This window comes from Leptodactylus fuscus, chromosome 4, assembly GCF_031893055.1.
Source record: "Leptodactylus fuscus isolate aLepFus1 chromosome 4, aLepFus1.hap2, whole genome shotgun sequence".
Lineage (NCBI taxonomy): Eukaryota > Metazoa > Chordata > Amphibia > Anura > Leptodactylidae > Leptodactylus > Leptodactylus fuscus.
Window position 1 is genome coordinate 5,388,334 of NC_134268.1, and position 21,790 is coordinate 5,410,123.

At 54.1% G+C, this 21,790-nt stretch overlaps 1 protein-coding gene across 1 annotated transcript in view; it reads left to right on the plus strand.

The window, feature by feature from the left end:
* Window positions 1-21,508, plus strand: part of SLC52A2 (solute carrier family 52 member 2) — a 24,295-nt gene extending 2,787 nt beyond the window's left edge. The window contains exons 2-6 of the mRNA XM_075272055.1: window positions 7,085-7,176; window positions 11,518-11,651; window positions 13,871-14,729; window positions 17,247-17,370; window positions 21,082-21,508. Coding sequence (XP_075128156.1) covers window positions 11,528-11,651; window positions 13,871-14,729; window positions 17,247-17,370; window positions 21,082-21,294 — 1,320 coding nt within the window. The 5' untranslated portion in view covers window positions 7,085-7,176; window positions 11,518-11,527 and the 3' untranslated portion in view covers window positions 21,295-21,508. The remainder of the gene's footprint in view (window positions 1-7,084; window positions 7,177-11,517; window positions 11,652-13,870; window positions 14,730-17,246; window positions 17,371-21,081) is intronic.
* The last annotated feature ends 282 nt before the right edge of the window (window positions 21,509-21,790 follow it).

A 21,790-nucleotide genomic window follows, 5' to 3' on the forward strand; every position in this document is an offset into this window, starting at 1 on the left:
AAGCAGGCACACAGACCCCACATACAGACCCTTACCCATAGTGTGCAGGTGGCAGTAAGCAGGGCCACAGACCCTTACCCATAGTGTGGAGGTGGCAGTAAGCATGGCCACAGACCCCACATACAGACCCTTACCCATAGTGTGCAGGTGGCAGTAAGCATGGCCACAGACCCCACATACAGACCCTTACCCATAGTGTGCAGGTGGCAGTAAGCAGGGCCACAGACCCTTACCCATAGTGTGGAGGTGGCAGTAAGCATGGCCACAGACCCCACATACAGACCCTTACCCATAGTGTGGAGGTGGCAGTAAGCATGGCCACAGACCCCACATACAGACCCTTACCCATAGTGTGGAGGTGGCAGTAAGCAGGGCCACAGACCCCACATACAGACCCTTACCCATAGTGTGCAGGTGGCAGTAAGCAGGGCCACAGACCCCACGTACAGACCCTTACCCATAGTGTGGAGGTGGCAGTAATCAGGACCACAGACCCCACATACAGACCCTTACCCATAGTGTGGAGGTGGCAGTAAGCATGGCCACAGACCCCACATACAGACCCTTACCCATAGTGTGCAGGTGGCAGTAAGCAGGGCCACAGACCCTTACCCATAGTGTGGAGGTGGCAGTAATCAGGACCACAGACCCCACATACAGACCCTTACCCATAGTGTGCAGGTGGCAGTAAGCAGGACCACAGACCCCACGTACAGACCCTTACCCATAGTGTGCAGGTGGCAGTAAGCAGGGCCACAGACCCCACATACAGACCCTTACCCATAGTGTGGAGGTGGCAGTAAGCAGGGCCACAGACCCCACGTACGTTTCGGCACAAGCCTTGGTCAGGGGCTGGAGTCTAATGTGTGAGTCTGGGAGTTTAAATGCAACTAACCCCCACATAAGGAACCAATAGTAAGGTGGCAGAGCCATAAGCACATGTGAGGAGCGCGTCCTAATTCCCTGCGGCTACAATCTCTCCACTCCAACCGCTATAGTGCTGGTATAAGGCACCAACGGCGCATGCCCTGCGTACAATACGTGACGTCATCACATAGACTCTGGCCGAACATACAAGGCTCAGAGCAAAGTGATACTACCTTGTATCCGAGCCTCGCTATCATCCGGCCGCGCCACGTGAGCCCGCCAGTCTACGCGCGCATGCGCACCAGTGTCTGTGAAGTAACCGAGCAACTGTGGGCATAAATGGGTATAACGAACAGAAAGAATTGGCACAATACCAAGTAGGAATGAAAAAATGACCGTGCACCAGATGACTATGTAGTGAAAATACATGAAATAGACTGAGAATATCAGGGAAAAGGTAGTCACAGAAGTTCTGTATTCTGCAGAGACCCTGCTATGCTAAAGATGTGACCGTAACAAGGCGAAGGAAAAATAGCTCATATACCATAGCAAGAAGAAAATAGAAATTCTGCAGTGTAAGTATGCCGTCATATAAAAGTATACGGGGAAAAAAATAAAAAAATTATTTTTAAAAAGAAATTTTCAAAAATTTTTTTTTTTTTTTTTTTTTTTTAAATTCTTTCTGTTGAGGATAGTTCAGCGAAGTCAAGAGGGGCAGAGAGATGAGGCGATGGTGCATCACAACAACCCGGATGTCCACTTACGAGCTATATGACAGTAAGAGAGAATACAACACAAATTAGCAAGAGGCAACAATTATTTAGAAATAAAAGCACAAAAGAAACCTGCTGTGATAGAGAAACGCGGGGCGGCATTCAGGAGGATTAAGGAAAGCACCAAACTGTGATGTCTGATTGAGACCCTGAGGAACAAGCGGTCACTTAGATCTCCCCCCCCCTGATGTCGGGCGTAACGCAGTCAATACCTGCAATAATCAGGGGTCACGTGATGGTGCAACGCAAAATGTCGGGCTGAAGGTTTATTCTTATCAAGGACCAGATCCGTGTCGGTAGTAGCTGTAATGTCCCTGACCTTAAATTCCCTGGAAGTCAAACCAACATATATTTTGTCACAAGGGCAGGGGGCATAATAAATGACAAATCTTGTATTGCAATGAATGCATTTTCTGATTGAATATGCCCTCAGGACATTAGGGCATGCCACACAGTGGCCACATGGAGTACAAGCCGGTCTCGGTGGACCTGCGCCAAAGGATTAGGTTGTTTTGCCTCGTAATGGCTATGGACCAATAAGTCCCGCAGATTCCTGGCTCTCTGTGGAACAATACTTGGTGAAGATGGAATATATTTGGCAATGACCGGGTCGCCCTGTAAAATAGGACAACATTTTGTGACCGCCTCAGACATTTCATTGCACCTAGAGTGGTACTGGGTAATGAAACCCCTAGACGATCCAAGTGTGGAGGCGGCCCATCAACAAGTCCCGATCGTCCGGGAGGAGGTCCCTCTCCCACAGTCCCAGGAACAGATTGGCATAAGAGGGGGCACAAGCCGCCCCCATCGCTGTTCCCTGGAGCTGCAGGAAGAAGGACCCCTGGAATGTAAAAAATGATGTGTTCTTATAAATTCCAGAAGGATAAGAATAAATTCACATAAATCCGGAGAAAACCAACTATTGTGATGGAAAGATTTAGTATCAGGTAAAGCATCTTGGTGTTTTGTATAGAGCGATTGTACATGGCAAGTAGCAGCCGTGTATTACTGTCCAATGGTAAGTCCTCAATCTGCTTTAAAAGATCACTGGTATCACAAAGGTAATTCAACCAGCAATTGTGTAAGATACAAATCTACAGACTGGCATATCCTTCCGCAGGGTCTTACCCGATCCTATGGGACGTCCAGGGGGGAGCTCTGCATGTTTATGGACCTTAGGTAATCAGTAGCAGGTTGGAGCTCAAGTTCTCTGCAGAAGGACAATAGGGGGTTAGATGTGTTTTTTTAATAATTTTTGGTGTTGCCCAGCTGTTTACTTGCCTCGGTCTCAGGTAACTAGCGGCCGCACCACCACATTACCTGCTTTTATAAGCACATGCGACATTTGGCTAAGTGACCTTATGCTCGTCCTTATTGTCTTTCCTGATTCTAGTCGAGATTTTATTAAAGGGATTCTACCACTAAAACACATTTTTTTCTAGGTAACACGTCGGAGTAGCCTTTAGAAAGGCTATTCGTCTCCTACCTTTGGAAGTGCTCTCCGCCGCGCCGTTCGTTCAAAATACCGGTTTGTACCGGTATGCTAATTAGTTCTCTCACAGCGATGAGGGCGTCCCCTATCGCAGGAGCAGCGATGGGGGCGTCCCCATTGCAGCTCGAAAACCGACCGCAGCGCCGCCTCTATGGTCTTGGGTATCCTCCCTTTCCTTCTTCAGTGTTCTGTCGGACGCCTGCGCAGTACGCTCTGTTCGGCGAAGATTGCCGAACGTACTGCGCATGCGCGAAATTGCGGTCCCAGCCACAGTGCGGTCCCAGCCACATTTTGCGCATGCGCAGTACGTTCGGCAGTCTTCGCCGAACAGAGCGTACTGCGCAGGCGTCTGAAAGGACGCTGAAGAAGGAAGGGGAGGATACAGAAGACCATAGAGGCGGCGCTTTGGTCGGTTTTCGAGCTGCAATGGGGACGCCCCCATCGCTGCGAGAGAACTAATTAGCATACCGGTACAAACCGGTATTTTGAACGAACGGCGCGGCGGAGAGCACTTCCAAAGGTAGGAGACGAATAGCCTTTCTAAAGGCTACTCCGACGTGTTACCTAGAAAAAAATGTGTTTTAGTGGTAGAATCCCTTTAAACTCTTTGGACACAAGTTTTACGAAGAGGTGAAGTGAGGGGTGTAAGGAAAGAGGGGGGAACCGTGTAGACGTCTTCCGTGTACAATCGGGGATTGCTGGTTTGGAGAGAGGTCTAACGTTTGCACCAAGTACAGGATTTGACACATTCGTGGCTACCAAGGACCTACATTGGTGTTTAAGAAATTATTTCACAAATCACAAGAGGGTCAAGAAGAGGGAGGGGATAATATTTTGTCCTCGACACAAGAACAAGATGCTTTGAATATTCTGGAGGAACTACAGGGGGAGAGTTGTGCCCCACAGCGGGACATTGAAATCCCTGATTGTACATGTAAGACATCTACACGCTTCCCCCCTCTTTCCTTACGCCCCTCACTTCACCTCTTCATAAAACTTGTGTCCAAAGAGTTTAACGAAATCCTAATTTGGCAATAAACTCTGCATCATGTCAGTAGGTTTATTAACTGAGTCATGGATGATGTTACAGGGGCTGCCCCTAGAGGGCGCCGTACAGGGGCACTGCTCTCCTAATTACAGCCCGGACAAGAGATTTGCAGATTTGTTTCCCTGGACGGCTTATGGTGACAGCACATACTCTGATAACATGTTACACATATGTAGGAGCCGTGTAATTGTCATACTTGGTGGTGATTCAGGGCAGCGGCCATTTATTATACGGCTCGTGTTCTTCTTTGTTCTTGGTGGTTTTATTGCTGAATAATAAACGTTTGTATTTGGGATATAAATAACAATCTCATCAATGATTCCGCTGACCCTCTGTGGCTGCCGATCTGTCTTCCCTCTATATACAGTCTGTACATACACCTGTATACTACACTATATATATATATATATATATATATATATATATATATATATATATATATATATATATATACTCACCGGCCACTTTATTAGGTACACCTGTCCAACTGCTCGTTAACACTTAATTTCTAATCAGCCAATCACATGGCGGCAACTCAGTGCATTTAGGCATGTAGACATGGTCAAGACAATCTCCTGCAGTTCAAACCGAGCATCAGTATGGGGGGGAAGAAAGGTGATTTGAGTGCCTTTGAACGTGGCATGGTTGTTGGTGCCAGAAGGGCTGGTCTGAGTATTTCAGAAACTGCTGATCTACTGGGATTTTCACGCACAACCATCTCTAGGGTTTACAGAGAATGGTCCGAAAAAGAAAAAACATCCAGTGAGCGGCAGTTCTGTGGGGGGCGGAAATGCGTTGTTGATGCCAGAGGTCAGAGGAGAATGGCCAGACTGGTTCGAGCTGATAGAAAGGCAACAGTTACTCAAATAGCCACCCGTTACACCCAAGGTAGCCAGAAGAGCATCTCTGAACGCCGCACAGTACGTCCAACTTTGAGGCTACAGATGGGCTACAGCAGCAGAAGACCACACCGGGTGCCACTCCTTTCAGCTAAGAACAGGAAACTGAGGCTACAATTTGCACAAGCTCATCGAAATTGGACAATTGAAGATTGGAAAAACGTTGCCTGGTCTGATGAGTCTCGATTTCTGCTGCGACATTCGGATGGTAGGGTCAGAATTTGGCGTCAACAACATGAAAGCATGGATCCATCCTGCCTTGTATCGGTAACGGTTCAGGCTGGTGGTGGTGGTGTCATGGTGTGGGGAATATTTTCTTGGCACTCTTTGGGCCCCTTGGTACCAATTGAGCATCGTTGCAACGCCAAAGCCTACCTGAGTATTGTTGCTGACCATGTCCATCCCTTTATGACCACAATGTACCCAACATCTGATGGCTACTTTCAGCAGGATAATGCAATGCCATGTCATAAAGCTGGAATCATCTCAGACTGGTTTCTTGAACATGACAATGAGTTCACTGTACTCCAATGGCCTCCACAGTCACCAGATCTCAATCCAATAGAGGAGCATCTTTGGGATGTGGTGGAACGGGAGATTCGCATCATGGATGTGCAGCCGACAAATCTGCGACTGCAACTGTGTGATGGCATCATGTCAATATGGACCAAAATCTCTGAGGAATGCTTCCAGCACCTTGTTGTATCTATGCCATGAAGAATTGAGGCAGTTCTGAAGGCAAAAGGGGGTCCAACCCGTTACTAGCATGGTGTACCTAATAAAGTGGCTGGTGAGTATATATATATATATATATATATATATATATATATATATATACACGGTTACCATATAATGGTGTAGATATTGGTGACATAAAGCACACTATCTCTCCTGTACACAATCTGCAGATTCTGATATTTGCTTAGGTCGTGTCCTCTGACCTCTCGTCTCCCATCATGCTCTGTGCACAGGTCAGGTGTCTCACTGCGGCTCCATCCTGTAACTCTATTTATAGGCCCTTTATGGCACTCTCACCCCTACCCCAGCGGCAGGTCCTCCCCATTCTCATGTATAAGAGCAGGACTCAGACTCGGGATTGTCTCTGCAGAGGTGACCTATGGTCCTGTGAGGTCTCTGCGCTCTCTTTTGTGGTCCTGTGAGGTCTCTGCGCTCTCCTGTGCAGTTCTGTGAGGTCTCTGCACTCTACGTTATGGTCTCTGTGCCCTCCTGTGAGGTCTCTGCGCTCTCCTCTGTGATTCTGTGTGGTCTCTACGTCCTCCTTCGTGGTCTCTGCACCCTCCTGCGCTCTCCTGTATGGTCCTATGAGGTCTCTGTGCCCTTCTCTGTGATCTCTGCGCTCTCCATTGTGATCTCTGCGCTCTCCTCTGTGGTACTGTGTGGTCTCTGCGTCCTCCTTCGTGGTCTCTGTGTCCTCCTTCGTGGTCTCTGCACCCTCTTGCGCTCTCCTGTGAGGTCTCTTTGAGGTGACTTGTTACCGTGTGTCTCTGCGGTCTCTGTGTCCAGCAGGTGCGGGGTTAATGAGCCTCTTTTTCATAATGACTTTATGATCCCCTGTCACCTTTGTGTTGTATTTCTGCAGAGTGAAGATGAGGGGCAGCCAGAGGTGAGAGGTGCGGGGGGGCCATTAGATGGGAACACACCTGCTACCTCTTGTATCTCCCCCGCCCACCCCTGCTTGTGTCCCCCTCTTAGAGGGGTCTTGAGGAGTCAGTGCGGCCCCTTGTCGTCTTCTGATGCCGGTATCCAGTGTTTTGTGTTCTTGGTTCTTCTCCTTCCTCGTCCTTTGGCCTCTTTCACCCTCCGCACTTCTGTGACCCTGCTGGGCTTATGAGGAGGTCCCTTTTCTCTGACCCTCCATCCATCCGATCTGCAGGTTACTGAAGTGTGGATAGATTTTGGGGTCCCAGTCGTCCTCCTCCCCCGGCCTCTCCTGTACATAACCCGCTGACCTCGCTCCACCGCTCTCTCTTGTTTTCTTTCCCAGACGACTTCTGACGGTTTCCTGATCCTGAAGACGCTGGAGGAAATCCGGAAGGAGGAGCGCGCGCCTCTGACTCCAGGAGCATCACAGAGCAGGTACTGAACAGGCAGGAGGAGGGCCCCCATATCCTGCCAGGGGCCCCGCGTCTGCTCACTGACACTACATAGAGGGAAAGGTAAGGGGCAGATGGAGCAGGCAGGAGAGGGGGGAATGGGGCAAATGGAGGAGAGGGGATGTGAAGAGGTTCACTGTCTTGTGTTCTGTTTCCATGTGATTTCCTCGATGTATCCTTAGTGGTGGTCCAGGAGTCCCCAGGTCTGGTAATATCTCTGTGTGAATGTTCTGTTACTTCTTCTTATTCCTTCCTTTCCTCATTAGCTCGGCCACCTAATCTCCGGCCACCTAATCGCCGGCCACCTAATCTCTATTTTCCCACTATTTCTTGTCTTACCATCTGGGTACCATACACTAACACTAAGGAACCGTTCACATTCCCATGGATTTATACAGCGTTTCTTGCATATCTCCCTGCAGTAGTGGAGTTGCACTGGGCGCGTCTGCCCTGATCTTATAAGAGGCGTCTGCAGCAACTCCAGGGTTATATAGGGAAACTGCAGAGGATTAATGTCTAAGGTATAAAATGATTCCAATCCCAGACGGTGCTGGTGCGGGCGCGCGGCGATGTTCACATGGTGAATAGTTGGTGAGACGACAGCAGCCTGAGGGACAAGGGGTTTGTACACACTATGCAGATTGTCTGGACTTCCTGAAATATACTCCATTGGATTCTTTTCATCAATCAAGATCCAATTGTTTTTTGAAAAATCACATGCTTCACAGGGGGACACGGGGCAAATGGAGGAGGCAGGAGAGGGGGGAATGGGGCAAATGGAGAAGAGGGGGACACTGGGCAAATGGAGGAGGCAGGAGAGGGGGGAATGGGGCAAATGGAGGAGGCAGGAGAGGGGGGAATGGGGCAAATGGAGGAGGCAGGAGAGGGGGGAATGGGGCAAATGGAGAAGAGGGGGACACTGGGCAAATGGAGGAGGCAGGAGAGGGGGGAATGGGGCAAATGGAGGAGGCAGGAGAGGGGGGAATGGGGCAAATGGAGGAGGCAGGAGAGGGGGGAATGGGGCAAATGGAGAAGAGGGGGACACTGGGCAAATGGAGGAGGCAGGAGAGGGGGGAATGGGGCAAATGGAGGAGGCAGGAGAGGGAGGAATGGGTCAAATGGAGGAGGCAGGAGAGGGGGGAATGGGGCAAATGGAGGAGGCAGGAGAGGGAGGAATGGGGCAAATGGAGGAGGCAGGAGAGGGAGGAATGGGTCAAATGGAGGAGGCAGGAGAGGGAGGAATGGGTCAAATGGAGGAGGCAGGAGAGGGGGGAATGGGGCAAATGGAGGAGGCAGGAGAGGGGGGAATGGGGCAAATGGAGGAGGCAGGAGAGGGGGGAATGGGGCAAATGGAGGAGGCAGGAGAGGGGGGAATGGGGCAAATGGAGGAGGCAGGAGAGGGGGGAATGGGGCAAATGGAGAAGAGGGGGACACTGGGCAAATGGAGGAGGCAGGAGAGGGGGGAATGGGGCAAATGGAGGAGGCAGGAGAGGGAGGAATGGGTCAAATGGAGGAGGCAGGAGAGGGGGGAATGGGGCAAATGGAGGAGGCAGGAGAGGGAGGAATGGGGCAAATGGAGGAGGCAGGAGAGGGAGGAATGGGTCAAATGGAGGAGGCAGGAGAGGGAGGAATGGGTCAAAAATGGAGGAGGCAGGAGAGGGGGGAATGGGGCAAATGGAGGAGGCAGGAGAGGGGGGAATGGGGCAAATGGAGGAGGCAGGAGAGGGGGGAATGGGGCAAATGGAGGAGGCAGGAGAGGGGGGAATGGGGCAAATGGAGGAGGCAGGAGAGGGGGGAATGGGGCAAATGGAGGAGGCAGGAGAGGGGGGAATGGGGCAAATGGAGGAGGCAGGAGAGGGGGGAATGGGGCAAATGGAGGAGGCAGGAGAGGGGGGAATGGGGCAAATGGAGGAGGCAGGAGAGGGGGGAATGGGGCAAATGGAGGAGGCAGGAGAGGGGGGAATGGGGCAAATGGAGGAGGCAGGAGAGGGGGGAATGGGGCAAATGGAGGAGGCAGGAGAGGGGGGGAATGGGGCAAATGGAGGAGGTAGGAGAGGGGGGAATGGGGCAAATGGAGGAGAGGGGGGACACTCGGCAAATGGAGGAGGCAGGAGAGGGGGGAATGGGGCAAATGGAGGAGAGGGGGGACACTGGGCAAATGGAGGAGGCAGGAGAGGGGGGAATGGGGCAAATGGAGGAGGCAGGAAAAGGAGGAATGGGGCAAATGGAGGAGGCAGGAGAAGGAGGAATGGGGCAAATGGAGGAGGCAGGAGAGGGGGGAATGGAGCAAATGGAGGAGGCAGGAGAGGGGGGAATGGGGCAAATGGAGGAGGCAGGAGAGGCGGGGAATGGGGCAAATGGAGGAGGCAGGAGAGGGGGGAATGGGGCAAATGGAGGAGGCAGGAGAGGCGGGAATGGGGCAAATGGAGGAGGCAGGAGAAGGGGGGAATGGGGCAAATGGAGGAGGCAGGAGAGGGGGGAATGGGGCAAATGGAGGAGGCAGGAGAAGGGGGGAATGGGGCAAATGGAGGAGAGGGGGGAATGGGTCAAATGGAGGAGGCAGGAGAGGCGGGAATGGGGCAAATGGAGGAGGCAGGAGAGGGGGGAATGGGGCAAATGGAGGAGGCAGGAGAGGGGGGAATGGGGCAAATGGAGGAGGCAGGAGAAGGGGGGAATGGGGCAAATGGAGGAGGCAGGAGAGGGGGGAATGGGGCAAATGGAGGAGGCAGGAGAAGGGGGGAATGGGGCAAATGGAGGAGGCAGGAGAAGGGGGGAATGGGGCAAATGGAGGAGGCAGGAGAAGGGGGGAATGGGGCAAATGGAGGAGGCAGGAGAAGGGGGGAATGGGGCAAATGAAGGAGGCAGGAGAAGGGGGGGAATGGGGCAAATGGAGGAGGCAGGAGAGGGGGGAATGGGGTAAATGGAGGAGGCAGGAGAAGGGGGAATGGGGCAAATGGAGGAGGCAGGAGAAGGGGGGAATGGGGCAAATGGAGGAGGCAGGAGAGGGGGGAATGGGGCAAATGGAGGAGAGGGGGGACACTGGGCAAATGGAGGAGGCAGGAGAGGGGGGAATGGGGCAAATGGAGGAGGCAGGAGAAGGGGGAATGGGGCAAATGGAGGAGGCAGGAGGAGGAGGAATGGAGCAAATGGAGGAGGCAGGAGAGGGGGGAATGGGGCAAATGGAGGAGGCAGGAGAGGGGGGAATGGGGCAAATGGAGGAGGCAGGAGAGGGGGGAATGGGGCAAATGGAGGAGAGGGGGGACATTGGGCAAATGGAGGAGGCAGGAGAGGGGGGAATGGGGCAAATGGAGGAGGCAGGAAAAGGAGGAATGGGGCAAATGGAGGAGGCAGGAGAAGGAGGAATGGGGCAAATGGAGGAGGCAGGAGGAGGAGGAATGGAGCAAATGGAGGAGGCAGGAGAGGGGGGAATGGGGCAAATGGAGGAGGCAGGAGAGGGGGGAATGGGGCAAATGGAGGAGGCAGGAGAGGGGGGAATGGGGCAAATGGAGGAGGCAGGAGAGGGGGGAATGGGGCAAATGGAGGAGAGGGGGGAATGGGTCAAATGGAGGAGGCAGGAGAGGGGGGAATGGGGCAAATGGAGGAGGCAGGAGAGGGAGGAATGGGGCAAATGGAGGAGAGGGGGGAATGGGTCAAATGGAGGAGGCAGGAGAGGCGGGAATGGGGCAAATGGAGGAGGCAGGAGAGGGGGGAATGGGGCAAATGGAGGAGGCAGGAGAGGGGGGAATGGGGCAAATGGAGGAGGCAGGAGAAGGGGGGAATGGGGCAAATGGAGGAGGCAGGAGAAGGGGGGAATGGGGCAAATGGAGGAGGCAGGAGAAGGGGGGAATGGGGCAAATGGAGGAGGCAGGAGAAGGGGGGAATGGGGCAAATGGAGGAGGCAGGAGAGGGGGGAATGGGGCAAATGGAGGAGGCAGGAGAAGGGGGAATGGGGCAAATGGAGGAGGCAGGAGAAGGGGGGGAATGGGGCAAATGGAGGAGGCAGGAGAAGGGGGGAATGGGGCAAATGAAGGAGGCAGGAGAAGGGGGGAATGGGGCAAATGGAGGAGGCAGGAGAGGGGGGAATGGGGCAAATGGAGGAGGCAGGAGAAGGGGAATGGGGCAAATGGAGGAGGCAGGAGAGGGGAAATGGGGCAAATGGAGGAGGCAGGAGAAGGGGGAATGGGGCAAATGGAGGAGGCAGGAGAAGGAGGAATGGGGCAAATGGGAGCTCCTCAGAGGTACAGAGTGGGGCACGGCTTATATTGGGGCTCAGTTCATTGTTTGTCTCTTTATCCTCTCAGTATTCACTGTCTTTCTTTTCCAGAGCTGAAATCATGGGGCTGACGGGCGCCTCTCTCGTCACACATGTTCTGGTCGCCCTATTTGGGATGGGCTCCTGGGTGTCTGTGAACTCCCTGTGGGTGGAGCTTCCCGTGGTTGTGAAGGTTCTCCCAGAAGGTGAGGCCCCAGGGACCATCCTGCAGATCTGCTTTATTATAAGGAAGGCCCACAATGTCCCACCATCTGCGTGACACAGCGCGAGTACCTGCAAACAGCCCCTGAGCCTTGCCCCCCCCCCCCCCCCTCACAATCCTCTGACCCCGTGCCCCCTCACTGGGGTGAATATCCCCTACGGTCACTGCACGGCTGGCAAAGACTGAAAGTCATTACAGATTCCAGTGCAGGCCGTGGCCACTAGGTGGTGACACTGCATCTCAGTGCTGGGCCTGATGGGAGTTGTAGTTATTATATTCCACTTACAGCTAGAGCTGCAGCAACACTTCACATCTTAAGCTCCAGTCACCTCCAGAGCTGCAGTCACTATTGTGCTGTAATACCCCAGTCACACCCAGAGCTGCGCTGCTAGTCCTGGTTAGCTGTTGTCAGGGAGCAGTGTAGAGTTGCTGCTGTATTCGATAATGTGACCCCCCCCCCCCATACTGTCTGTGACCCCCCCATACTGTCTGTGACCCCCCCATACTGTCTGTGACCCCCCCATACTGTCTGTGACCTCCTCACCCCCCATACTGTCTGTGACCCCCCCCCCATGCTGTCTGTGACCTCCTCACCCCCCCATACTGTCTGTGACCCCCTCACCTCCCCCATACTGTCTGTGACCCCCGCATGCTGTCTGTGACCCCCTCACCCCCCCATACTATCTGTGACCCCCTCACCCCTCCCATACTGTCTGTGACTCCCTCACCCCCCCATACTATCTGTGACCCCCTCACCCCTCCCATACTGTCTGTGACTCCCTCACCCCCCCATACTGTCTGTGACCCCCTCACCCCCCCATACTGTCTGTGACCCCCCATGCTGTCTGTGACCCTCTCACCCCCCCATACTGTCTGTGACCCCCTCACCCCCCCATGCTGTCTGTGACCCCCTCACCCTCCCATGCTGTCTGTGACCCCCCATACTGTCTGTGACTCCCTCACCCCCCTCATACTATCTGTGACCCCCTCACCCCTCCCATACTGTCTGTGACCCCCTCACCCCCCCATACTGTCTGTGACCCCCCCCATGCTGTCTGTGACCCCCTCACCTCCCATACTGTCTGTGACCCCCACATACTGTCTGTGACCCCCTCCCATACTGTCTGTGACTCCCTCACCCCCCCATACTATCTGTGACCCCCTCACTCCTCCCATCCTGTCTGTGACCCCCCCATGCTGTCTGTGACCCCCCATACTGTCTGTGACCCCCTCACCCCCCCATGCTGTCTGTGACCCCCTCCCATACTGTCTGTGACCCCCTCACCCCCCATACTGTCTGTGACCCCTCCCATACTGTCTGTGACTCCCTCACCCCCCATACTATCTGTGACCCCCTCACTCCTCCCATCCTGTCTGTGACCCCCCCCATGCTGTCTGTGACCCCCCCATACTGTCTGTGACCCCCCTCACCCCCCCATGCTGTCTGTGACCCCCTCCCATACTGTCTGTGACCCCCCTCACCCCCCCATACTGTCTGTGACCCCCTCACCCCTCCCATGCTGTCTGTGACCTCCTCACCCCCCCATACTGTCTGTGACCCCCTCACTCCTCCCATCCTGTCTGTGACCCCCCCCATGCTGTCTGTGACCCCCTCCCATACTGTCTGTGACTCCCTCACCCCCCATACTATCTGTGACCCCCTCACTCCTCCCATACTGTCTGTGACCCCCCCCATACTGTCTGTGACCCCCCCCATACTGTCTGTGACCCCCATACTGTCTGTGACCCCCCCCATGCTGTCTGTGACTCCCTCACCCCCCCCATACTATCTGTGACCCCCTCACTCCTCCCATCCTGTCTGTGACCCCCCCCATACTGTCTGTGACCCCCTCACCCCCCCATACTGTCTGTGACCCCCTCACCCCTCCCATACTGTCTGTGACCCCCTCACCCCTCCCATACTGTCTGTGACCCCCCTCACCCCCCCATACTGTCTGTGACCCCCCCTATACAGTCTGTGAAACCCCCCCCCCCCATGCTGTCTGTGACCCCCTCACCCCCGATGTTGCGATGCTTCACCTCAGTATGGCTCTGTTATAATCGGTGAGGATTTTGATCCTGTGATGGGGCCCTTGGGGTGCTGTGGCCCCTCCATTCTAGAGCTCCTCTTGGGGGGGGGGATATAGGGAATCTTGACCCCCTGTCCTGACTTCTTCCTTTGTGCTGTCTTCTCTTTGGCAGGTTGGAACCTTCCGGCGTACCTGACGGTGCTCATCGCCTTCGGGAACATCGGCCCCCTGGCCGTCACCCTTGCTCACCGCTTCTGTCGTCCTGGTGGTATCTCGGAGCCGTGGCTGATCCGCTCGGTGCACGTCTTGAGCCTGCTGTCTGCCATCTTCCTGGCACTCTTCTGGGATGGGCGTGTGTTGGTGGGGGGCGAGGAGCACTCTGTGCCGTACCTGCTGCTGGCCTATGTGCTGGCCCTGGGCTGCTGCACCTCTAATGTCACCTTCCTGCCCTTCATGTACAGGTTCCCGCAGCAGTACGTGCGCAGCTTCTTCATCGGCCAGGGCCTCAGCGCCCTCTTTCCCTGTGTGCTGGCTCTGGGCCAGGGCGTGGGGCGGCTGGAGTGCAGGAATAACACGTTTGGGAACGGCAGCGCCCCCCACTACATGCAGGAGAACTTCTCGGCCTCCTCCTACTTCTGGGGCCTTTTCTCCCTCCTCGTCGTCTCCGCTCTCTCATTCGCCATCCTCATGTTCTGGGGTGAGAGAATCACCAAGGAGCCAGAGCAAGAACTTGGGGCGTCAAATGTCCACCAGGATGGGGGCGGCTCCGAGGACTCGTACCCTCTGAGGACCCCAGAGCAGGAGAAGCCACCAAATGAAGATGGAGTTGTGGGGCCGACATTCTGGACATCCCGCAACATCTACCTGCTGGTCCTACTGGGACTGTCCAATGCTCTGACCAATGGAGTCCTCCCCTCTGTACAGACCTACAGCTGCCTGCCCTACGGGCCCGACGCCTATCACCTGTCCGTGGTGCTCAGTAACATCGCCAATCCGGCCGCATGCTTCATAGCCATGTGTGTCCTGTGCAGGTGAGAGAGGAGTGCCAGAGGGGGCGGGGCTGTGACTACCTCTCAGACATGATATATACAGTGATGTCAGTAACAGGGGGCGGGGCGGGGCTGTGACAACCTCTCAGACATGATATATACAGCTGATTGTCAGTAACAGGGGGCGGGGCTGTGACTACCTCTCAGATATTATATATACAGTGATGTCAGTAACAGGAGGCGGGGCTGTGACTACCTCTAATGACAAACAGGTTGTTGTCAGAATATTGATCGCCTCCTCCCCACACCCCCTCCGTGCAGTGGTCGCCTCCTCCCCACACCTCCTCCGTGCAGTGGTCGCCTCCTCCCCGCATCCCCTCCGTGCAGTGGTCACCTCCTCCCCACACCCCCTCCGTGCAGTGGTCACCTCCTCCCCACACCCCCTCCGTGCAGTGATCGTCTCCTCCCCGCACCCCCTCCGTGCAGTGGTCGCCTCCTCCCCACACCTCCTCCGTGCAGTGGTTAGCTCCTCCCCGCAGCCCCTCCATGCAGTGGTCGCCTCCTCCGTGCAGTGGTCGCCTCCTCCCCACACCTCCTCCGTGCAGTGGTCGCCTCCTCCCCGCATCCCCACCGTGCAGTGGTCGCCTCCTCCCCGCACCCCCTCCGTGCAGTGATCGCCTCCTCCCTGCACCCTCTCCCGCCAGGTCACACAACATTGACCAGCGCTGACCTCTCGGCCTAGCCACGTAGTGATCTGCCAGGTGAAGGATCGTGTCCTGCTCGGTGTGTGACAAGTGATAGCCGGCCGCGACCAGGAGACCTGACACAACACTGGAGACCACTGCGGGGGGGGGGGGAATAAAACACTTTTATTCTAATCTGACTTTTCTGCCCCTCCCACATGTCACATATTGGAGCAGAGGCTGGAGAATCAAACAGGCTTTATTGGCACGTCCAAATAGATATTTGGCATTGCCAAAGCTAGGGGGGGGGGGGGTTGGGGGGGAGAATGGTGGGTATGGGGGTGGGTAATTTGGGGTATAACAGTCCATGGGGTCTCATCTTCCTCTTAGTCGGTGACCACTATATGGGGAGGTGGGGCGGGGCAGGAGGTTTGGGGTATAACAGTCCGTGGAGTCTCATCTTCCTCTTAGTTGGTGACCGCTATATGGGGGGGTGGGGTGGGTGGTTTGGGGTATAACAGTCCGTGGAGTCTCATCTTTCTCTTGTTTGGTGACAGCTTGCCACGTATTGGGCAGCGATCTCCACAGTGGCCTCTTCTTCTCCCAGTAGGATGTAGAGTTTCCTCTTCTCCCAGTCTGGGATGTGGACAGAGAGTCTTTGGTAGTAGACGGCCCTCACAGCTGAGTATTTGGTGCAGTGTAGCAGGAAGTGGGTCTGGTCTTCTAGGGCCCCCTGGTCACAGTGCTGGCACAGTCTCTTCTCCCGTGGCTTGTACGTCTGCCTGTATCGCCCCGTCTCTATCTCTAGGTTGTGGGCGCTCAGTCTGTACCGGCTCAGGGTCTGTCTGTGCTTGGGGTGGCGTATTCTCTCCAGGTAGGTGGCCATGGTGCATGTTGGGGGTTTTGGCTTAGCAGATGGCTGATGCTTAGTTGGGGGTATCAGTTTTTCTCAGGGCTCTGTGGCTCAGCCAGGCTTGGTGGTGGTAAGAGCCAGGACTGCTGCCCTGTATGTGAGTCCAGAATGATAGCGCCCTCTTCTGCATGGTGAACCATAGGGGGAGTCTGCCTAGCTCTGCCCGGCATGTCATCATGTGCAGATCTTACTGACCCCGGTGACCTCCCTGATCTGCCAGACCGCACAGCGCCTCCTGGTGGTGGGTTGTCAGGGATAAGGGGTCTTCTATCAGTAACTGGGGCTGTGACTATTGCTCTGCAACCTCATGCGTTTTATTCAGAAAGTTCTTGGCCTTTTGTTGTAGTTCTGCTGACCTGAGTGTAAGCTGTGGGATCCCCGCAGCACAGAGCATTTCAGGACAGTAGTTACCAGGCCCCCTCCCCCACATGATAGAGCGGATAATGGCTGATGCATGTAATAAACAATCACTTATTAATGGGGGCGGCGGGCGGAGGTGGTGACGGCTTCTCCCCCTGATCCTGCGCCAGATCCCCGTGTGACTCTGTTTTTAGACATTCCTGAGATATTTTGCCCGGGGTAAAACTTGTGATGGTCTCAACATCATGCGCGATGTCCGGAGCGAGTGAGAGGTGGAGTGCTCCACAGCAGATAGATAAGACTGACAGATAGATAGATAACACTGATGATAGATAACACGATGATAGATAACACTGATGGATAATATTGTAACACTGATGATAGATAATACTTCTCCTGTCATACATACAGCTGTATTCATACACGTCCCCTGCAGCACTCAGTAAACATGGCCGCCGTCCTCTCCTTACTCTGCACCTGACAGATGTGTTCGGTCCCCGTGTGGCTTGCACTGAGCCCCCCGCTGTATTATTAGGGGGCTGTCACCCACCTCTCTGGTCTTAGTACTGTATGGATGTCTTAATGCCTTCTCCTTCCTTTCAGGTCGTGTCTGGGCCTCGGGGTGATCATGGCTTTGGGCGTGGTGTTTGGGGGTTACCTGATGGCCTTGGCTGCTCTCAGTCCTTGCCCTCCTTTGTTGGACAGCACAGCGGGTGTAGCCTTGGTGGTAAGTATAGCTGTGGGTGCCCCTGACCCTACCTACTTTAGTAGACATGTCCACCCATCCTGACCACGGTCACGTTCATCTCTGGGCGTCCTCTGCACCACACACTGAATGGTCTCCAGACATGTCAGCCTCACGTTGGGTATCACGGTCTGTGACGTGGCCTCATCACCGGTGGTGTCCTTGTAGGCCGGTGTATTCCAGATTCAGGAGTCCGTCTTGTAGTTCCCTCCATTCCCATTCATGACCTGTCTCCCAACATGTATCCTAGAGGCTCCGCCCACTGTCTTGGGGCCGCCCCTTTGTACCACACGCACCAGCACCGCCATCTTTTCCCCCAGACATGACTGGTTCTAGTGATGTCTAGAGATGAGCGAACACTGTTCGGATCAGCCGATCCGAGCAGCACGCTCCCATAGAAATGAATGGAAGCACCTGGCACGCTGACTTTGCCAGCAGCCGGCCAGCGTCACAGGTGCTTCCATTCATTTCTATGGGAGCGTGCTGTTCGGATCGGCTGATCCGAACAGTGTTCGCTCATCTCTAGTGATGTCCCATCTGCACACACAAGCTCCGAGTGTATGGAGAACTCATTGGCTTCCAGCAGGGGACCTCCAAGTGGACGGGACTCTGCAGGTCAGGGCTGGGGTATCACCGCCATCACTAACAGGTCAGGAGGCCCCAATAAGACTTCAGGCTCCCCCAGGCCTTCACAGGCCCTACATGGTGGTCTTACAATAGGAGAGGCGTCCGCTGTCAGTAGTAAAGGGCACCCCAATAATCGGCAGTCCTGCACCCCCTTACTACTCGTTGTGGTTATCCAACCGTATCCACCAGGATCACAGACACTAGAGCGCCATCTGATGGCCGTATGATAAATACACAAGGAGACCTAAACGCCAGGACTGGCACAGAGAAAGACTCCCTGTCCTCTGATGGAAACCTGCACATCCCGGTAGGCGAGGTCCACCACCTGCAGTCTGCACAGACAAGAAGAAATAGCTATGACATAGTCGTCAACAAGAGCGGGAGACAGCTGCTGAACCTGTGCCGGAGTCTGGGACTGTACATAATGAACGGGCGTACCAGAGGGGACACTCAGGGACGCTTCACACTAAACTCCCACGTGGGAAACAGCGTGGTGGACTATGTCATCACAGACGCAGACCGGTCAGACATAGATGCTCTCATAGTCACCCCTGAGACACACTTGTCAGACCACAACCAGATCCTGCTGTACATGAGATCCACTGACAAGCCACTCACACAGCAGCCCCACCAGATTGGTCTCTACAACCTGTCACCATTCTTTAAATGGGCCAGTCACCGGGCCACCGAATACACCAATGCGGCTAACCGACCCGAAATCAAGGAACTGCTCACAAACTTCTATAAGAGTTCCTACCAGCCAGACCAACAAGGGGTCACCCGAGCAGTGAAGGACTTCAGTAACATCCTGTACACCACAGCAGAACTAGCAGGCCTGAAACACAAAGCCCAAGAGACCGACTAACAAACAGTCCCACAAATGGTTTGACAGTGACTGCAAGGCTCTACGCCGTTCTCTAAGGGCAGTCTCCAACCAGAAACACAGAGACCCCAACAACAGAGAGACGAGGGAAGCCTACAACAATCTATGCAAGCAATACAAGGGCACCCTCAGAGAGAAGAAACAGAGGGACCTCTCCCACAAAATCGAGCAACTAGAGGACTCCCTCCAGGACAGCTCATTCTGGGAGACCTGGCACCACATGGGCACAAAGCCCAAGAAAAACTCCACATCCAAAATGGCAATATCTGGCTCAACTACTTCAGAGGTCTCTACAAAAACATCCCAGAAGAAGACCTAACCCCAGAATAGCAACAGATAATCACCAAACTGAGGGACATGGAGAAAGTCATCAAAGACTTCCAGAACCCTCTGGACTCACCAATCACCATAAAAGATATACAGGAAAGAATTGCCCTGCTGAAAGGCAAAAAGGCCAGTGGCCCTGACGGCATCCTACCAGAGATGATCAAATACAGCCCTCCAGCAATACACACGGCACTGGCAAAGCTATTCACCCTCGTGCTCAATGCTGGACACTTCCCCGAAGACTGGAACAAAGGGCTCATAACCCCCATCTACAAGAATGGGGACCAATATGACCCCAACAACTACAGAGGGATCTGCGTCAGCAGCACGCTAGGGAAACTGTTCAACAGCATCATCAATAACAGAATCCTCACCTTCCTCACACAACACGGGGTCCTCAGCAAGAGCCAAGCAGGGTTCATGCCAAACCACCGCACCACAGACCATATCTACACCCTGCACAGCCTCATCAAGACGCACGTCCACAACACCAGAAGAGGCAAGATATTCACCTGCTTCGTGGATTTTAAGAAGGCGTTTGACTCAGTATGGCACCCAGGCCTACTCCTAAAACTCCTAGAGAGTGGAATAGGAGGAAGAACGTACGACGTCATCAAGAGCTCCTACACCGGAAACCAGAAGAAGACCAAAGTCATGGTATTTCAGAAGAAGGGCCACAATAAAGCCTCCACCACCCCACAATTCACACTGAACGGCTCCACACTGGAGAAAACCAACAACTACACCTACCTGGGGCTGGAGCTCAGCCAATCAGGAAGCTTCAAAGCAGCAATAGAAACCCTGAAAGCGAAAGCCTGCAGAACCTTCTACGCCATCAGAAGACAACTGTACCACCTCAAACCACCGGTGAGGGTCTGGCTGAAGATATTTGACGCAGTCATCTCCCCGATCCTTCTCTATGGCAGCGAGGTTTGGGGCCCAGCCACCTACCCAGACCAGTCAAAGTGGGATTCCAGCCCAACAGAGAACTTCCACCTGGAGTTCTGCAAATACCTGCTACATGTCCATCGCAACACCACCAACATGGCCTGCAGGGCAGAGCTAGGCAGACTCCCCCTATGGCTCACCATACAGAAGAGGGCGCTAGCTTTCCAGGCACACATCCAGGGGAGCAAGCCCGACTCCTACCACCACCAAGCATGGCTAAGCCACCTGAGCAAACCAGACACCCCCCAACCAAACAGCAGCCAATCACCAAACCAAAACCACCAACAGATGATAACTAAGGCCGAAATAAAGGCGACCACAGAGGCAAACAGAGAGCGGTACATTGAAGAATGGAGAAACGAAATAAATAACTCCAAGAAACTCACCGTGTACCAATCCCTACAAAGGGACTACACCATGGCCACCTACCTGGAGAGAATACGCCACCCCAAGCACAGACAGACCCTGAGCCGGTACAGACTGAGCGCCCACAACCTAGAGATAGAGACGGGGAGATACAGGCAGACGTACAAGCCACGGGAGAAGAGACTGTGCCAGCACTGTGACCAGGGGGCCCTAGAAGACCAGACCCACTTCCTGCTACATTGCACCACACACACAGTTTACTAGCTTTGGCAATGCCAAATATCTATTCGGACGTGCCAATAAAGCTTGTTTGATTTGAGAGGGAACCATAGACCCAGGGCCGGGGACATCTTCTGGGAGCCCCCTAACCCCACCACATTCTCCTGAGGAGCCCTTACTATGGGCCAGGAGTAGGGGGAGGCTGCTGAGGCTGTATCTAAGGTGAGAGTCCGTCCATCTATGTGTGTCCTCTGCAGAAGCTCCGCACATACTGTATATAACTTCCATCCTCCTATAATGTGCTGTATGTTGTGTTCCCACAGGTGGTGTCCTGGTCCCTCTTCCTGGGCCTCTTGTCGTACCTGAAGGTTGTGATTGGCAGCCTGCTCCATGAGGCCGGGCACAGCGCCCTCCTCTGGTGTGGTGCTGTCATCCAGGCCGGCTCCCTGCTGGGCGCGCTGGTGATGTTCCCCATGGTCAGCGTCTATCACCTGTTCAAGAGCGGTAGAGACTGCGAAAACAGCTGTATCCTGTGAGGAGGTTGTACTGTGCCTTCCTGTATCCTGTGAGGAGGTTGTACTGTGCCTTCCTGTATGCTGTATGAGGAGGTTGTACTGTGCCTTCCTGTACCGTGTCATCTATGTTGTACTGTGCCCTCACCATATCCTATATGCGGAGGTTGTACTGTGCCTCCCTGCATTCTGTATGAGGAGGTTGTACTGTTCCCGCACTCCATGTATTGTGTGTCTGTCTCAGGATCTTTTTATAGAAGTAAATGACAACTTTTCCACTATATGTTGTTGTGTCCTTGTGTTGCGGGATCGGGCAGGTGTGTGGTGTTACAGTCGTATGCTTGTGACCGCTGTGGTGACTGTGTGCAGGGTATTGGGGCTCTTACTATGGGGCAGAAGTCATAGCTACCTACAGTTCTCTGAGGTTTGTATACAGTGTGGTGTGTTACTGTAATGCCGGCGCTCTGCAGACTCTGTGTGCTCTGTGTGCTCTCCTGCTAAGCTTCTTCCTGTAGTCACA